The 18,817-nt window shown below is 54.2% G+C and overlaps 1 protein-coding gene across 2 annotated transcripts in view; it reads left to right on the top strand.

Moving 5' to 3' along the window:
- The window catches only part of PIK3C2B (phosphatidylinositol-4-phosphate 3-kinase catalytic subunit type 2 beta), a 62,210-nt gene that overhangs the window by 29,671 nt on the left and 13,722 nt on the right, over positions 1–18,817 (top strand). For both annotated transcript variants that reach the window (XM_029069058.2, XM_029069059.1), the window contains 13 exons: positions 1,278–1,389; positions 1,532–1,611; positions 2,458–2,521; positions 5,461–5,607; positions 6,309–6,342; positions 7,247–7,442; positions 9,652–9,774; positions 13,219–13,386; positions 13,538–13,649; positions 15,263–15,405; positions 16,503–16,691; positions 16,986–17,079; positions 18,092–18,186. In XM_029069058.2, the coding sequence (XP_028924891.1) occupies positions 1,278–1,389; positions 1,532–1,611; positions 2,458–2,521; positions 5,461–5,607; positions 6,309–6,342; positions 7,247–7,442; positions 9,652–9,774; positions 13,219–13,386; positions 13,538–13,649; positions 15,263–15,405; positions 16,503–16,691; positions 16,986–17,079; positions 18,092–18,186 (1,557 nt within the window). The remainder of the gene's footprint in view (positions 1–1,277; positions 1,390–1,531; positions 1,612–2,457; positions 2,522–5,460; positions 5,608–6,308; positions 6,343–7,246; positions 7,443–9,651; positions 9,775–13,218; positions 13,387–13,537; positions 13,650–15,262; positions 15,406–16,502; positions 16,692–16,985; positions 17,080–18,091; positions 18,187–18,817) is intronic.

Here is an 18,817-nt window from a genome sequence, read left to right as displayed (position 1 = left end):
GATATTTGCCAAACTGAGATAAGAATGCGTATGTGTATGTGTGTGCTTGTGTATGTATGAGTGTGTGTGTATATATGTTCAGGACGGGGGCTGGGAGGATGTTAGGGCCAGCCTCCGAGAGGCAAAGGCTGGGGTTTCCTGCCTCCGCCTTCCCCCTCCTTCTTCCTTCCTGTGGTGTCAGCGGCAACTCCCAGCTCTGCCCACTCTGACTCTAGTTGGCTCCCAAGTGACTTGAGCCCCCACCCCAGGTGGGAGGTGGAGATCCCACTGGGACAGAGCTTCTGGGTCCCCCAGGGCAAAAAGGACTCCTGATTGGCCTGGCCCTTTACCCAGCCTCCCGTCTCTCTGCCTCGTTCTCCTCCCACTGCTCTGAGCACAGGTTTCCAGCTGTGCACAGGAAGGAAGTCCCCTTCCGCCTTCTGTTTCCCAGCTGTTGGATCTGGCCTGTTACATGGGCTGGGTGGGGGTGGTGGGCTTGGAACTCCCTCTCCTTCCCTGCTTGCGTGCCGTCCCCCTGGCCTCCCAACCCCGGCCTGCTGCCTCCAGCATGGGGGGAAAGAGAGGGGTGAGGAGAGGGCCCTAGTTTCTCACCAGGTGGCTGAAACGTTCCCAACCCTGATGAAGATTTCTGCAGAGAGGAATGGGGGCAGTAAGAGAGGAGTAGGTCAAGGGAGCCATACTAAGAGAGCGATAGTAAGCAGATGTTCCAGGGCTGGGGTTTCTACTGTCAATTTTCCACTGGGTGGAATCTCTAAGGGGCATGTTTTGCCTGAGCTGGAGGAGGGAGAGGGACCACCGTTCTCTGCTCCCTTGTGATCAGTGCCCTGAGCCCCCATAGAGGCGTCCTTGGGTGGTCTGGTCTCTGCCTCCCCTGCCCTGTCTGTTGGGCTCAGGAGGTGACTCTTAACTTCTCCCCTCTGAATTGTCTTCTTTGGTTCCCTCGCCTTCCCTGGGTGGTACCCGGTTCTCCTGGTAACACCCGCTCCATGGCACGTATGCCAGCCAAAGTCGGGGCCCACCCACGCTTCCAGCTGTGGCACATCTGTAGAGATCCATGAAGAGGCAATGTGTCCCTCTTCTCCCAACCCATCAAGGGTCTTCTCTGTCCACGTAAAGCTCTGAGCTGCGCCGGCCCTCCGGGCAATGTTCTTCCATCTCCTGAAAACAAGGTGGGGAGGGCATTTAGGTGGCACCTCCCCTAGGCTGGCAAGGCATTTGGCCTTGAGCTTGGGGATGAGTCTCTCAGTTGATCAGGGTCTGGTCACCTCTTCTCCCAGCAAAGAAGCCCTAGGTAGCCACGAGTACATCCAGCAGTGCCGGAAGTTTGACGTTGACATCCGGTTGCAGCTGATGAGGCGCAAGGCAGTGGGCAGTGATCTGGCCAGGACGGTGAGCTGGTGGGAGAGTGGGGGTGGGTTGGGGGGTGCGGCCCGGCCCGGGATTGGGTGGTGAGTGAGGGTGGACAATGGGATATGGGGGGCAGGGGCCTGGCCTCTCTTCCTGACTGAAGTCCTATCCTCTCTTTCCCAAGGCAAATGATGACCAGAGCCCCTCCACCCTGAACCACTGTGTCCGTCTCCAGGAAAGGCCCGTGAAGCAGACTATTAGCAGGTGAGGGTCAGGGAGACTAGAAAGGGCTTGTGGGGGTGGATGGGGGAGAGGAAGCAGTGTAGCTTAGTGGAAAGAAGCAGAGGACCTGAATTTTAATCCCAGTTCCACTATTTGCCTGCTGTGTGACTTTAGTCAAAACACCTAACCTCCCTGGTCCTCAGTTTCCTTATCTGTTAAGGACTCAGCACTGGTTCCTCCTCCTCCTCAGACTATGAGCTCTACATGGAACAGACACTATATTCAGGCTGATTAACTTGTATTTACTCCAGCGCTTAGAACTGTGCTTGACACACAGTAATCACTTAAGAAATACCATTTAAAAAAAATTATTTGAGGTCAGTTTAACTCTTGTGGGAGTGTTGACTGTCAGATATATCTCTGTGTTGGAGAGCATTCCCTGTTTGTAAGATTTTCTCCCTTACTTCTGCTACCTACTTCTTTCTCCAGCTGAACCCTGAGAGTCTCCTTTATTGACTTCTTTTTGCCTGGTTGGAGGCTGGGGTCTGAACTAAATGACCCCTTGAGGTCCCACCATGTTCTGGGGTCTTCAGACTTTGAGTGTGGCAAGCCATCCAGGTTCCTTTTTCTCTCCTCGTGTACAAGACAGACCTAGAGCCTGGGATCCCTGGTGTGCCCACCACACCCCAAGATGAGCCCCCTGGAAAGACACGGATCAGTCAGTCAATTGATGAATCATTTTTATGGAGTGCCCACTGCGTGCAGAGCACTGTATTAAGCGCTTGGGAGAGTACAAAATAACAGTTGGTAGACCTGTTGCCTGCCCACAACGAACTTACAGTCCACAGGATTGGACTCCCTACTTCAGTTCTCCGTATCCCTTCCCAGGCAGGCCCTGAGTCTCCTCTTCAACACTTACCATGATGAGGTGGATGCCTTCCTGATGTCTGAGGTGAGCAGGGGTTGGAACTGGGAGACTTGGTGCTCAATAAATACTCGTAACTACTATTACTCCCTAGAGAAGTAGCTGGGATCAACTAAGGCATTAAGGACCGCTGGCCTGGGAGTTGAAAGGACCTGGGTTCTGGTCCTTGGGCAACTCACTTCACTTCTCTGTGCTTCAGTTATGTCATCTGTTAAATGGGGACCTCAGGTGGGATAGGGACTGTGTCCAACCCAAGAAGCTTGTATATCCATCCCAGTGCTTAGCAAAGGGCCTGACAAATAATAAAAGTGCTTAACAAATAAAAAAGGGGATCCACTAGTTCAGGAACCCTCTGGGAGGAGGGCCTCCCCATGACCCCATTGGGCTCTGGGCCAGGAATTGGGCCAAGGCTAGGTTGAAGGTTTTGATGCTCCTCCCCTCAACCCGTATTCATCTTCTCCTCTGCCCTGTCGTCAGCCTCCTAGCAGCAAGGTGTCATGGCTTTGTTGGGATGTGCTGGCGTGACCAACAGGGTGGCCAGTGGTTGACAGACTTCCCCGATCCTGGAGATATCAGATCCTCCCCGGCCTGTCGGATGCTGGGGATGGGGGGCATTCCAATTCAGGTGCTGGGGACCGAGTTGCAGGGGGACTGCCTTGAACCTTAGCCCTAGCACCTATGAAAACAAGCACCGGCTTGTGCCCTGGCCAAACAGAGTTATTTATTGAGTGCTTACTGTGTACAGAGCGCTGTATTGAGCACTTGGGGAAGGACAGTAGAATCTGTAGACATGATCTTGTAGGAGCCTACAGAATAGTGGGGGAATCAGTCAGTCAATAAATGGTATTTTTGAAGTGCTTACTGTGTGCAGAGCACTATACTAGTCACTTGGAAGAATACAATACAAGAGAGTTGGTAGACATGTTCCCTGCGCACAAGGAGCTTACATAAATTGTGGTTATGTAAATAAGTGCTGTGGGTCTGAGAGTGGGGTGAATATCAGATGTTCACAGGGTATTCATTCATTCAGTCATATTTATTGAGTGCTTACTGTGTGCTTGAAAAGTACAATACAGCAGTAATGAGAGACAATCCCTGCCCACAGTGGGCTTACAGTCTGGGGGGGATAGGGATGAGGGTAGACAGACATCAATACATGTAAATAGGCATCAGTATAAATAAGTAGAATTATAGAAGTATACATCTATACATAAGTGCTGTGGGGCAGGGAGAGCAGGGAAAAGCAAAGGGAGTGAGTCGTGGTGACGCAGAAGGGAAGGGGAGCTAAGGAAAAGCGGGGCTTAGCCTGGGAAGCCCTCTTGGAGGAGATGTGCCTTCAGTAGAGCTTTAAAGCAGGGAAGAGTGATGCTTTGGCAGATTTGAGGAGGTAGGGCGTTCCAGGCCAGAGGTAGGATGTGGGGCACTGAAGCGAAGGGTATAGTTCCAAGGGCATAGGTGACCACGAAGGGAGAGGGAGTTGGAGAAAAGAGGAATCAGGGAAGCTTAATCAGGGAGGTCCTCTTGGGGGAGATGTGTCTTTAACTGTAAGCTTGTTGTCGGTAGGGAATAAATGCTGTGCACACAGTAAGTGCTCAATAAATATGATTGAATGAATGAGAGTCTGGCAAAAATGGAGTGGGAAGGAGTTCCAGATCAGAGGGAAGACTTGAAAAAAGGGTCAGTGATGGTTGACATGGAGGCACAGTGAGCATGCTTGTGCTAGAGGAGATAGGTGTGCAGACTGGGCTGTACTGGGAAATCAGTGAGGTAAGGTAGGAGAGGATGAGGATTGAGGCCTTTAAAGCCGATAGTAAGGAGGTTCTGTTTGATGCAGAGGTGGATGGGCAACTAGGGGAGATTCTTGAGGAGTAAGGAGATGTGGGCTGACTGTTTTTTTTTGTGGTGTTTTGTTTTTGTTTTTTTTACAAAAATGATCAGAGTAACCGAGTGAAGTCTGGACTGGATTGGGGAAGAGACAGGAGGCAGAGAGGACAGTAAGGGGGCAAAATAAAAAAAATTACTGAGAGGGTAAGCAGCAGAGTATAAGTATAGATATGTAGTTGCTGGGGGGCTGAGGGCGGAGTGAGTATCAAAGTGCTTAAGGGATACAGACCCAACTTCATAGGAGAGAAGGAAGGGATAATTCGTTCATTCATTTAATCTTATCAATTGAGCTCTTACTGCGTGCAGAGCACTGTACTAAGCACTTGGGCGAGTACAATATAATCAAGAGATGTATTCCTCGCACACAATGGGCTTATAGTCTAGAGAGGGAAACAGAAATTAATATAAATAAATAAATTACAGATATGTATGTAAGTTGTGGGGCTGGGAGGAGGGATGAATAAAGGGAGCAAGTAGGGAGGGGAGATAATAATGTTGGTATTTACTAAGCGCTTACTATGTGCAGAGCACTGTTCTAAGCGCTGGGGGAGATACAGGGTAATCAGGTTGTCCCACGTGAGGCTCACAGTTAATCCCCATTTTACAGATGAGGTCACTGAGGCACAGAGAAGTTAAGTGACTTGCCCACAGTCACACAGCTGACAATGTGTGCCCACAGTCACACAGCTGAGATGAGAGTTTAGACAGGGAAGACTTCCTGGAGGAGTATTAAACAAACCTAGTCGAGGGCTGATGAAAATCAGGCAGTGGGCCTAAATCCTAATCTGCCTGTCTTGGGCCTGGGGAGAAATTCTGAGTGTCAACCGCAGGCTCACACTTGTGTCCTCTCAAGTTCAGCGAGAGAGGGAGGGAAGAGCTGATGGCTGACTGGCAAGAAGCCTTGAGGGGCAACTGGAAATGCGGGTGAGGCTGGTGCAAGTCTTGCTGGGAAATGGCTTGTGAAAACTATGCCACCCCCCCACCCAACGGTGGGCTGGCCCCACCCCATAGTCTCTGATGCCGTCCCTGTAGGCCTTTGAGGGGAGCCTGGTCTTCCTGCCACACCGTGATGCCTTTTTCAGGGAGACTTCTCACCAAAGGCCGAGCGGGTGGTCCAATCCGTAATGGCCATCTGCAATGCCTTGGCAGCCGTGGAATCCCCAGAGATCACCAGTGCCCTCAACCAGCTGCCACCATGCCCCTCCCGCCTGCAGCCCCAAATCCAGAAGGTGAGCGGGCACATGGCCAATGGCAGCCGGGGACTGGGGCTTCCGTCTCTCGGGATCATCCCTTTTTTAGCATCGCGTCCCTCTTCCCTTCCAAGAAGTCATTGTCTTTCTTTCCTAAAGGGTGGGCCAGGAGCTTTTTCCCCCCACCCCCTGACCTCCCCTCCTCCCTGTGAGAATCCCTCCTGCCCAAGTGGTGATGAAGCAGCAGCAGCCTCTGGGGGGACAAGATCGGGGAAGGATCTCCAAGCAGGTGGCCAGATTTGGTCTGAATTTCCCTGTCTTGTCCATTAGCCATTTTTACCCTTTCTCTGCCCTGCTGTGCATTCTTACATTGTCCCCTGCTTAGCAGAGACAGGGTCCAGTCATCTTCTGATCAAAGTGCCCGGTTCTCTATGGGCGTTTACAAATGGATCGGTCACCCCTTTTGAGGGAGCCACGGTGATTAGACATCCCATTCCCTTTAGTCCAGGGCTTTGGCCTTGAAGATGCTTCCAGCGAAGAAATAGGTCCCCGTTTCCCATTGGTTGCCCAGCTCATCCATCAATATTCGGTCATTGCCCTCCCACCCTTCTGCAGTCCTCAAGCACCCACCACCCTTCCACACCCGAGCAGCTGGACACTGTCGGCCTCACCCGGGCAGGGCTCTATGGGAAGTGGGGAGACCTTGATGCTAACGTTGCTTTTTTTTTTTCCCACAACAGGATTTGAGTGGCCTGACCGTGAGGGAGAACCGAGGTAAAGGGCCAGTCTGCAGTTTGTGTGGTCATGTGAACTTCCTTCTGTCCCATGGCTGGAGTGGGAGATAGCCTGCTCCGGTTATTGTCCTTCCCTGGTGCTTCTCAAAAGTTTGTGGGGGGCTGGGTTCCAGCTGAGGAGAAGGGGACAGAGAGAAATTGGGCCTGTGCTTCAGCACAGCTGAAGCGCATTTTTGATCCATGAGATGCTATTTTGCATTAGTTCCACCTGTGTTGTCCCTATGAGGTGAAGGTCAGGGCTCCTTGCCAATTGGCTTCCCTCTCCTCCCTCTCTCTCTCTCTCACTGGACTTGAGAGGACACAAGTGTGAGCTTGCAGCCAGAGAGGAAGTGTGGCTTAATAGAAAGAGCATGGGCTGTTAGAGGACTCTAATCCTGGCTCTTCCAGTTGTTTGCTCTAGGACCTTGAGCAAGTCACTTAACTTCTCTGTGCCTCAGTTTTCTCATCCCTAAAATGGGGATTACTACTTAGACTAGGAGCCCTATGTGGGACAGGGACTGATTAACTGGTATCTACCCCAGTGTTTAGAACAGTGCTTGACACATAGTGAGCGCTTAACAAACACCATTGTTGTTGTTATTATTACTATTAATGCAGCTGACACACTCAGAATTTCTCCCCACTCCCAAGATAGGAAGACTGGTTTTTGGGCCCGTGACCTGATTTTCATCAGCTCCCTATCCGGTTTATCTTAAGCTCCTTCAGGAAGCCTTCCCTGTCTAAGCTGTCATCTTACTTCCAGGCCCATGCTCTATTCACTAGATCACACTGCCTCTCTTTGACCTGTCCCATCTCCCGCTGCCCCTGCAGGTAGGATGGCGATCTGGGCAGTGAGGACAGCCTGCAGCGGGTGGGTTGGCTCTCACCGGTCACTTCCCTCACAGAGAAGGTGGTGGAGTCCCTGACTGCCGCCATCCTGGAGCTGGTGGAGCTGTACTGCAACACGTTCAACGCCGACTTCCAGACCACGGCGCACGACAGTCGGAAACACGCCCTGGTGCAAGAGGCCTGCTTCCTCCCCAGGCCCCTGTCCTTCACAGTCTATGCTGCCCATCGCATTCCCATCACCTGGGCCACCAGGTGAGTCCCCGGCATCCATTCTTGCCCTGCCGCTTTTTCTCTTAAATGGCCGTGCCCTCCTGGGGCAGTGCCACCCTGCTGCTGGGAGAGAAGTGAGAGGGCAGGAGCTGCTAGGAAAACCATGCCCACGCCCTTCGTGTGCTGGCTTCTGTACCCTGCCCTCTGCACCCAGTCCTCCTCCCCAGGCCCCCGTATCTGGGCCTCCTCATCCTGGCCTCTGCACCTTGGCGCTCTCCCCGACCCCACGCCCAGGCTCTGTTTCTAGAAGAGCAGTTTCAGGGAAGGAGGTGTGGCTTGGACACTGATGGGGCCAGGGTCTTCCCCTGCTTCTCCCTTTCCTTCCCCGTGTTGATGAGCTTTGGGACCAGACCCCCTGTGCTCATTAGGGGTCTGAATTTGGGCCCAGGCCCCCTGAGCTCATCAGTGGTCTGGGTCATGTTGCGGGGTGGGCCAGCACCCGAGAGAAGAGCTGAATGGAGGGCCCAGCGGGAAAGGAAAGGGCCGGGTTGGCTGGAGTGGAGGGAGACAGGCATCCTAAGGAAACCCCCAGTATTGGACTGCAAAGGAATCCCGGCTCCAGCCCCCTTCCCTCCTGCCGGCCCCTCCCGCTGGCCTTGGCAACAGATGGTCAGTTCCCAGATTGAGCGTCTGCCCCCGCCAATGGTTGGCGCTTCCAGCCCGCAGGATGGAGGGACAATGGGGCCCCGGAGAACAGAGGGAGGACCGGGGAGGGGGTGGCCCTTTGTCCCGGTTTAGGCCTGTGTGAGGCTCCGGGCTGGGAAAGAGGCAAGCAGGGAAGGCTCTGTCCTCGGGAACCTTTGATGGCAGCCCATCCCCTCCCACACACTGGGAGCCAGAGCTGGGGAGGAGGGGCAGGGCAGGGGGCGGAGGGGCACAGGCAGCAGCCCCACCCCCATCCTTCCCTCCCTCCCCTTCCCCCCCTCAGGGGACCCCTCTTTCTTTGTTAGACCCTTAATGTATTCCTCCGGGCGATTGATGGGGAACAAAGGAAGCAGCCTGGGAAACCCAGGCCTCCCCTGACCTCTGCCGTCGCTAGGCCCCTGCCCGTGTGGCCGGAGGGCCGCGGGGACCCCCGTGTGCTGGCATTCACGGCAGCATATGTCGCTCTGGCGGCTGCTGAGGGCCCGCTTCCTCCCCCCGTCCCCCCTCTTTGGGGGACACCACCTGGTTGGGGCAGCGAGAGGACAGAAGCACGGCCAACCTCGGAGGAGGGAAAGGGGCAGAGCAGGGGGGGGGATGTGGGGGCTGAGGGCGTGGGCCGAACGTGTGGAGGCCGGTGGGCCGTGATCACCGAGACAGGCGATGCCTCTCCTTCCCCGTCCCCCGGCTCCAGCCACCCTGGGGCCCAGGGTGGGAGCCCAAGCCCAGATTCTTCTCCGAGGCTTGAGAGGAATGAAGAGGGAACAGTCGAGCCCCTTTGCAGTGGGGGTGGGATTCTTGTTCTTCCTCCACCCCGTGCCATCCCAGGTGCAGTTCTGATGGGAAGGAGTGGGCACAGGCAACCCCAGCTCCCAGGAAGGAGGGGACTGTTGTTGTCATAGCAGTATTAGTAGTCGTCATGATAGTAGCATTTGTGTGAAGACCATGGTCCTACCTTGGGAAAAGGGCGATGGGGTAGGGGGCTGAGTCTAGTTGGTGGTGTTAAAGTAGAGTGGTCAAAATCAATAAATGATTTCTGTACCCTGTGAGGCCCACCTGAGGGCACACACCCCACTCTCTATCTCCCAACCTGCCCCCCTACACCATACACACATATTCACATGTATATAAAGAAGCACACCGGTAGAGACCCACAATGACACAGACCCAGTGAGGCAGCAGGCCTCCACTAGCACATAGCTGACTGTCCACGGGGCCCTAGAGACACAAGGAGGCAGGCCCACCCAAAACACATACACACACACACACCCATCCCGCCCCCTGAGAGATCAGAGATGCACATGTGTCCCAGGCCCACCATTTTCTGACTCCATCCCAACTCAGGGATCCCCTGGACATGAGCTCCTTGGCATTGAGTTCTTGGTTGGGATACTGGATGAGGCCAAAGAGAAATTCCAGCGGAAGCTGAGCAGCAGGGGCCTCTAGCCGTCCTGGGGAAGATGAGCCCTGCTGGGGCGAGGGGCGGCTGCCCGGCAGAGTGGAGGGGGTGGGCCCTGCCCCTCTTTCACCACCCTATTTCCCTTTGCAGCTATGAAGACTTCTACCTCTCCTGCTCCCTCAGCCATGGTGGCAAGGAGTTGTGCCGCCCCCTGCAGACCCGCAAGGCGCATGTTTACAAATACCTCTTCCACCTCATTGTCTGGGACCAACAGTAAGACCCTCCCACATTCCCTCGTCTCCATCCCCACCTCCCAACCCAACATCCTTGGGGCTGATGCTCTGGAAGTAGGACTTATCCCAGGTGGATTCATGATGGGTGGAGGAGGGTGGGAGAGGCTTTTCCAGTGCAATCTGACCTGGAAATAGGTCGGAGTAGCGGCATTCATCGATTGTCCTTTGGGTGCCGTGCACTGTACTAGGCGATCGGAAGGAATAAAGCCACACATTCCCTGCCCATGAGGAATGGACTCACTAACGGCGGCCGAAGATTGACATAAAAATATCGACACTGGCGTGGTCGAGATAATAATAATGATAATTATGGAATTTAAATGCTTACTGTGTGCCAAGCACTGTACCAAGAACTGGGGTAGATACAAGATGATCAAGTCCCAGATGGGGCTCACAGTGTATGTAGGAGGGAGAACAGGTATTGAGTCCCCAGTTTGCAGATGAGGGAACTGAGGCACAGAGAAGTTAACTGACTTACTCAAGGTCACATAACAAGTAAGTGGTTTGAGCTGGGATTAGAGCCCAGGCCCTCTGAATCCCAGACCTGTGCTCTTGCTACTAGGCCACACTGCTTCTCCTGAGTACCTATCTATACCTGAGTGCTAAGCTGAGTATAGAGAAGTTTGCTAGGGCTAGGATTGACTGAAGGGATAACGTGGTTTAGGATGCTGGGAGATTAATTGAAGAAGTGTGGTTGGAGGGGGTGTTTCCAATTGGACCTTCCTTCCCTGGCCCTTCTATCTGTTTCTCATCCTCCTCTGCTTCTGCCTCAGGAATAATATTATTGTTCTTGGTGAGTGCTTACTATGTGCCAAGCACAGTTCTAAGCACTGGGGTGGATACGAGATAATCAGGTTGGACACAGTCCCTGTCTCATATGGGGTCATTGCAGTCTAAAAAAGAGGGAGTTGGATTTAATCCCTGTTTAACAGATGAGGGAACCGAGGCACAGAGAAATGAAGTGACTTGCCCAAAGTCACACAGCAGACCAGTGGCGGAGCTGGGGTTAGAACCCAGGTCCTCTGACTCCCAGGCCTGTGCTCTTTCCATGAGATCACGCTTTTTTCAGGAAGCCTGGGTGTTGAACAGGTGTCCTCTTGGGTGGCAGAGCCCTGGAGAGTTGCTTGAGTTCCATAGAAGAGCTGGCCCCTGCCCTCAAGGAGCTGCCAGTTTACTAATGAAGGATGTGACTAAAAGCAAAAATGGTCTGTTCCCACTCTGAGCACCTTTCCCCACTCCCCACCCTTGAGAAGAGACTTGGGAGCTTTGGGATCCTTGGGCCTGAAACCGAACTCATTTGAGTGGGGTGGGGGTGGTTAGGGGGTGGTTTGTTGGTGCAGCCTTTTATTTTATGGTTTTTGTTAAGCACTTACTCTGTGCCAGGCTCTGTTCTAAGCGCTGCGGTAGATACCAGGTAAGCAGGTTGGACACGGTCCCTGTCCCACGTGGGGCTCACAATCTTAATCCCCATTTTACAAATGAGGTAACTGAGGCACAGAGAAGTTAAGTAACTTGCCCAAGGTCACAGAGCAGACAGGTGGCAGACCTGAGACTGAAACCCTGGTTTTTCTGATTCCCAGGCCTGTACTCTATCCACTAGTCCAGGTTCCTTCGGGACCTTCTTGACCTCTTTATTATGTAGGGTTTCCTAAGATAAAAGAGGCCCCATTTAAGAACTGCTGCACTGGGTCAATAGGTTTGAATAAGTCCAACCTTATGCTTAGCTTGCATCTTGCATTCATCTGCAGCGTGGCTTAGTGGAAAGAGCACTGGCTTGGGAGTCGGAGGTCATGGGTTCTGATCCCGGCTCTGCCGCTTGTCTGCTGGGTGACTTTGGGCAAGCCACTTAACTTCTCTGTGCCTCAGTTACCTCATCTGTAAAATAGGGATTGAGACTGTGAGCCCCATGTGGGACAACCTGATTACCTGTCATCTACCCCAGCGCTTAGAACAGTGCTTGTTCTTCCCCTTGACGCTGTTTATTGCCATTGTTCTTGTCTGTCCGTCTCCCCCGATTAGACTGTAAGCCCGTCAAACGGCAGGGACTGTCTCTATCTGTTGCCGACTTGTTCATCCCAAGCGCTTAGTACAGTGCTCTGCACATAGTAAGCGCTCGATAAATACTATTGAATGAATGAACTTAGTAAGTGCTTAATAGATACCATTATCATCATCATCTGCGCTGTGAGTGTCTAGCAGGAAAGGTTAGAGTTTCTTTCATCCGGTGGTTGATCTTTGAACCCTGAGTGACCAAATGGTGCCTCGTGTCTTGGGCCTTGGGGTGGTGATCCGATTAATAAATCAAATCAATTGTATTTATCGAGCACTTGGTGTGTGCAAAGCACTGGACTAAGCGATTGGGAGAGTTCAATATAAGAGGGTTGTTTCCTGCCCACAAGGAGTGACCCTGAAGCTCAGGGGCCAGAGAAGTCCCCGCCATGGAGTTCTGGATCAGGAGCCTGAGGGGCTGATTTGAGTGGAAAGATCATCTGGGTCTGAGGTGGGCAGAGACAAGAACCCTCCTCCCTCCCGTCCCCCTCTTCACCAGTCCCGGAAGTTAGAAAAGGAGGGGCAAGAGGAGGAGGAGACAGGGTGGAGCCAGCTCTACTCTCTTTTTTGGTCGGTGGTCAGCTGGCCCCACTGCCAGCTGCCTCCAAGGATCAATCTGCTCTTAAAATAGGGCTGGCAGCCTGGTTCTTCTGATCCCAGACAAGCCCTGGCCTGATACGTGCCCTGGGGGGCGGGGAGTGGGGGGAAGAATACTAATTATAGCCGAACCTGGGCCCCCCACCCGGCCCCAGAGTCAGGGTAGGGAGTGGAGGAGATGGGTGGTGGAGCTGCCGGCACCCTCTGGAGTAGCAGAGCGGAGCCCGTTCTGGGCATGGAGTTTGCCTCTCGCCAGGAGGGCTTCGCCAGCTGGGTGGAGGGTCTACTCTCAAAGGCGTGGCCCCTGTCAGATGAGGTGAGGTTGCGGGGGCTAGGGTCTGGGAGGCAGAACGTCGGGACCTGGGGGTCTCCTCGGAGACTGAAACTTCTGGGAACCAAGTCCTAAGAAAAGCAGCCTGTCTTCCCAAAACGGGGCACTGGGTCTTCCTAGCTCTGGCATGACTCGCTGAGCCGAGCGGACATTTGGAGGAGAGGGTTAGGTGAAAGCTGGTCATGTTGTGGCTTGTAGAATTAGGGTTAGAGCTTTGCCTCCCTCTTTGGCCTCTGCCCTGATTCTTCCAGGGGACTCCTAAACAGTTTGGAAAGCCCCCTTCCACTTCTCTGGCCTCTGCCCCTACCCTGGGATCCAAAAATGAAAACTAGTGGATGAGTCTTCCCCTTCCTGTGGAGGTCCCAGAAACAAGGGACGTATCCTGGAAAATGAGGCATCTGCTCAGACCGGGATGATGGCTTCTGACTCAGATTTTTGTTTCTCTAGAATCTGCTTCCCGATTCAGGTGAACAGGCTGCCCCGGGAGACGCTGCTGAGCGCCACCCTCTATGCCGTGCCCATCCCGCCCCCTGGCAGCTCATCTGAGGCCAACAAGCAGCGCCGAGTCCCTGAGGCCCTGGGCTGGGTCACCACCCCGCTCTTCAACTTCAGGCAGTGAGTGGGCAGGTCTGGGGAGGGGATGTCGGGGGGGTGGGCAGAGCACACCCGGGCTGGTGAGGTAGTGGGGTCGTTCCTTGGCCCGTCATGGTGGGAGTGGACCGAGTGGCGATTTGCCTCCCTCTCCCTCTCACCCCATCCCTCGCAGGGTCCTGACCTGTGGTCGAAAGCTGTTAGGCCTGTGGCCGGCAACCCAGGACAACCCCAGTGCCCGCTGGAGTGCCCCCAACTTCCACCAGCCAGATAGCGTGATCCTGCAGGTATGCACCCCTTCCCACCCCTCTATCCATGGGGCCTCCCCAATCCCACCCTCCCCAACGTGTTGACAACAATGGCGAGGTCAGGGCTGAGGCCAGTGGGCTACCACTCCTCCCGGATGGACCCCTGGCTCCTCACTCCTAGAGGTTGGGTCAGGTCAGGAAACCCTGGGCTAGGCCTACAAAGGGCCAGGAGAGCCAGGACACCAGGAGCAACCTTGGGAATAACCCAGCCTCCTGGGGGTCCATTGTGCTGCCAGTGACCTAGGACCAAATTGAGCTGCCCCAGAGCCATCTGAAGGAAATAGTCTTTGTCCTAGTTTGAGGCCAGCTGCTTTCACTGAGTTGTTAATGAAAATAATAATGATCATAATATTTGTTTAGCACTTACTCAGTGCCATGCACTGTACATATCAAGCCCTGAAGTAGATACAAAGATAATTAAATCGGACCCAGTCCCTACTCAACATGGGGCTCCCAGTGTAGGAGTAGGGGAGAAGAATTTCCTCCCTGAGGAAACCGAAGCACAGAGAAGTGAAGTGACTTGCCCAAGGTCACACAGTTCATTTTGGGCAGGAAATGTCTGTTTATTGTTATATTGCACTCTCCCAAGCACTTAGTACAGTGCTTTGCACACAGTAAGTGCTCAGTAAATACGATTGAATGACTGACTGCCTGACCTGAGGGAGTCAAGCCAGGGCTTTGTAAGGACAGTCCTATAAACCTGCCTCCTCTCTTGGGATTAGGCAAGGAGAAGTGCTTGATCAGCTACCCTCAGCAGGGGTGGCTTCCGGCCTCTATTTCTTTTCCTACTCTGAGCTGACCAAGCCTCTCCCTGCCCCGCTCCATTTCCTCTTCGCCTGTTTCACTCTCCACCCCCGACATCCCTTTCCCTTTCCTTTCATTGATGGAATTGCTGGAAGGGAGGGAGAAGGCCGACTTGTTGGCTGGAACTTGGCTGGGAAGGGTGGACCGCCTTGGGGAGGAAAGGAAGAGGGGAGTGGCTGGCTCTATCAGGAGCCAGCTCCTCCCTTAGTCGCTGCTGCCTCTCAGCTTCTCTTTCCTTTTGCTTGGGACTAGCTTCCCTCTCTCCTAGCAGTGTCCGTGCTCTGCTACTGTTCCACCCCAAGATCTGGGCTTTCCCAAGTGCACAGCTCCATCACCTCCAGTTCTTCAGAGGGGGGACTTGAAGCCATAAAGAAGTCTAAGTCTACTATTATTATTGTTATTAAGCTTTTACTATGTGCTCAGGTCTGTTCTAAGCGCTGGGGTAGGTACAGGTCATTTAGGTTAGACACAGTCCCTGTTCTACATGGATCAAACAGCCTAAGGAGAAAGGAGAACAGCTAGGGACTCAGGGTAGGGCAGGACATCAGGAAAGCAGAAGTATGTGGGTTATTATGAAGCAGTTGGTGAACCAAGGTGGCCTTTAGCATCCCTGGACTCTTGGCCCGGGTAGAAGTCATAGAGCTGCGAGGTCAAGAGATCAGAGAGTATCGGAAGACTCGTGGCCGGTAGTCACCAAGGCAGGCAGTGGTGAAGCGGGAGGTCCCAAGAGAGCCGGGCCGCCCGCCACAGACCATAGACTTCTCTCATGCAAATCGTTTGCTCTCCAGATTGACTTTCCCACCTCCACCTTTGACGTGAAGTTCACCAGCCCCCAAGGGGCAGAATTCAGCCCCTGCTACGAATTTGGCAGCCTGGGGGAGGAGGACCAGCGCAAGCTCAGGGACATCATGCAAAAGGAGTCTCTGTACTGGTGAGGCCCACAGACACTTGACTCGCTGCCCCGGATTTGGCCGTGGGTTTGGCCGTGGTGCCAACCCTGGCCCTCCCCTCCCTCTCTGCCGCCGCAGGCCTCAACCATCCTCCATCCCAGCTCTTGGGCTCGGGTTCTGCTCCTCCCATCTCCCGGTGGTTGGCAGCGAGATCTGGAATTTGGGGTGCTGGGAGGAGAGGGGTAAGGGGTAGCGGGAAGGAGACGTTGAGCCTGACTCTCCCGTCATGCCGTGGTGTAGGCAGAGGAGTGAAGATGGGAACTTGGATTAGAGTTGGCCGCCTTTCCTCCTTCCCTAATCTGCGTGCCCAGAGAACCCAGACTCAGTTCCCAGGTGATCCAGTGGGGAGTCAACTAAGCCAGAGCCCCTTCCATCGCCTAAACAGATGTATCTGATTCCCTCTCCACCCCCACCTCTCCTCCAGGGGCAGCTGGTTGGGGTCCCCTTCCCCACCCTTCTTGCATCCTGGCCCCAACAGCTGCCCCAGGATCCCTCCAGGACTGCCTAGGACCGGGAAGGTCTGGTGTCACACCAGTCTGGCAGCTTTTGGGGGCAGGGGAGAGGAGTCCGGGGGTGGGAGCCAGGGGGAGCGGTGATCGTCTGGGCACCCTGAAACCTTAGTCACAGCTGTAGGCTCCGTTGACCTCATCCTCTCGGCTCAATCCCCAAGTCCATATGGGCTTCTCTGCCCGGGCCCCCATTCCATTAGCCAGGACAGGGCCCACTTACCTCATCGGCCACCTGATCTCACCATTTCCCCCAGGACGAATAGATGGTCCAACTAGCTGCTTGGTCCATTAAATAGCCAGAGCTGACCACCTGCTCCCCCTTGGATGGGGGAGAGGTTGGGGGGGCCGGGGAGGGAAGGGGGACGAGGGGAGTCTCATGCTGCCTCCTGGTGGCCACATTATTGATTTTTCTGTCTATTCTTTTCCCCCAACTCTTATTATGGCCAGTGGGAGCAAGAATATTAATAATAATAATTATACCCGTGATGGCCTGGGGTGAGGGTGATGAGAAGGAGAACTTCTCTAGCCCACCCAGCCTCCCCGACTGTCTCCACCCCCGTCCCGAACAGGCTGACGGACGCGGACCGGAAGCGGGTGTGGGAGAAACGCTACTACTGCCATGCGGAGGTGAGCTCCCTGCCCCTGGTTCTAGCCAGCGCCCCCAGCTGGGAGTGGGCCTGTCTGCCCGACATCTACGCCCTGCTGAAACAATGGACCCACATGAACCACCAGGATGCCCTGGGGCTCCTGCATGCCACGTAAGTTCTGCCGGCTTGGCCCCGGAACGTCCCCGGCCTCGGGCCAGTCGCGGGCACCGTCCGCCCGGGGTCCGGGCTCGGTGGCTGCGCGGGGCTGCCGTGGGGAGAGACCTTCTCTGCTGTGGGTTGGAGAAGGGATTGCCCACAGAGCTTGGGATCCCAGGGAAAAATGAGTGGCTGCTGGGTGGATTCTAGGGGAAGCCCGGCCTGCTCTCACGCCCCCCGTCTCCACGTCCATCAGCCCTGTGCCGCACAGGGGCTGGGGGGTCAGGATGCCTGTGTTCCTTTCCTCAGTTTCCCAGACCAAGAAGTGCGTCGGATGGCTGTACAGTGGATTGACTCCATCTCTGACGCCGAGCTGCTGGATTATTTACCCCAGCTAGTGCAGGTGGGTGGGATCGCGGCTTCCTGGACCCTCCCTTCCTGTCTCTCCCACTTCCTTCCCCTCCTTTTCTCTTCCAGGCCTCCTTCCAACTTTCTCAGCTAATAATACTAATAACAACATCTGTTAAGTGCTGTGCGCCAACTGTTGTTCTAAACGCTGGGGTAGGTACAAGATAATCAGGTCGGACAAAATCCCTGTCCCTCATGGGGCTCGTAGCCTAAGTAGGAGAGAGATCAGGGATTGGAACCCCGTTGTACAGGTGAGAAGACTGCTGCACAGAGAAGTTAAGTGACTTCTCAAAGTCACACAATAGGCAAGTGGCAGAGCCAGGATTAGAATCTACATCCTCTGACTCCCAGAGGCCACGCTGCTTGCTTAAGAATAGCCCCTTAGGTTTGTTTTTAATGGTGCAAGCCCCACGATACCTCTGCCCTTTTTGCCAAGCCATAGTCCCTTTCTCCTTCGGTAGTCTACTGAAAGTCTACCTCCTCCAGGAAGTCTTCCCTGATTAACCTCCAACCATTTCGAAGAGTCCAGTTTTCTCTCTAGCACTCGAGTATGTTTCTGTTCTTCTTTCACTTGTGCATTACGTCTACCAACGTGTGTGACTCTTGGTCCTTTCCCCTCCCCTACATTGTAAGCTCCTTGACGACAGGAATCTGTCTTCTCCTCCCTCCGGGTTCATTCTACAGTGCCGGAGAGTGCCATGTTCACAGAGGGCACTTGCCTGACTGATCTTGGGGTAGGGTGACTCCCTTGGGGAAGCACTGTTTGTGAGCAGGGATGGGGAGATGTGGCCAGCGCAGATTTCGTCGGCTCACATCTGGTCCGCAGCAGGAGAGAGTTTATCTGAAGCCGAGCCGTTGGAGGAATCCTTCCAGTCAATCGGTTGCATTTATTGAATGCTTATTGTGTGCAGAACACTGTACTAAGCACTTGGGAGTATACAATGTACCAAAAGGGTAGACACATTCCCTGCCCACAATGAAGCCTTTTCTCTGCCCTCCACCTGCAGGCTCTCAAGTATGAATGTTACCTGGACAGCCCCTTGGTGCGCTTCCTCCTGAAGAGAGCAGTTTGCGACTTGCGCATCACCCACTATTTCTTTTGGTAATTGCTCTTCTGGGGTGGGGGGCAGGGAGGCAGGGCACAGGGAGGCAAGGGTCTGGCCCCTTCTTAAAGGGGCAGTGTGGGGGAAGGTGCATGGCACCAGATGGTGACTGAATCCTTGCTGGTGTGGCTGTATGGATTTAGAGGCCTGTGCCTGTGGGATCTCTTTGATTTTTCAATTCTCCCCCAGTAACATGAGCAAAGGAATCCTGCCCTGGATTGGTTTCCTCCTCCTCCCTTCTCTCCCTCTTCCCTCTTCCTTCTCTCCCTCCTCTCACTTCCCCTCCTCTTCCCTCTCTCTTCCCCTCTTTCTCTTCCCTCTCTTCTCTGCCCTCTCCCCTTTCTTCCCCACTTTCACTCTCTTCCTTTCTCCTCTGTCCCCGCCCTTCCCCTCGCCCTAGGGACATTCTGAGGGTAAGTGAGACCCAAGTTGGGAAATGATCTGAGCCCTTTGGAAGAGCGGTGCACTGAAAACACAAGGCAGGCGTGTGCCTGGCTCCAAGGATGTGTGTGGGCCCTTGAATCCTTCTGCCCAGGTTGGGAGAGGCAGGAAGTCAGTCGGTCAATCAGTTGTATTTATTGAAGGCTTAATGTGTGCAGAGCGCAATACTAAGCACTTGCGAGAGTACGC

Source organism: Ornithorhynchus anatinus, chromosome 7 (genome assembly GCF_004115215.2).
Source record: "Ornithorhynchus anatinus isolate Pmale09 chromosome 7, mOrnAna1.pri.v4, whole genome shotgun sequence".
In the NCBI taxonomy this organism is placed as follows: domain Eukaryota; kingdom Metazoa; phylum Chordata; class Mammalia; order Monotremata; family Ornithorhynchidae; genus Ornithorhynchus; species Ornithorhynchus anatinus.
The sequence above is the reverse complement of the archived record's forward strand: the minus strand, read 5'-3'. Positions and strand labels throughout refer to the sequence as shown.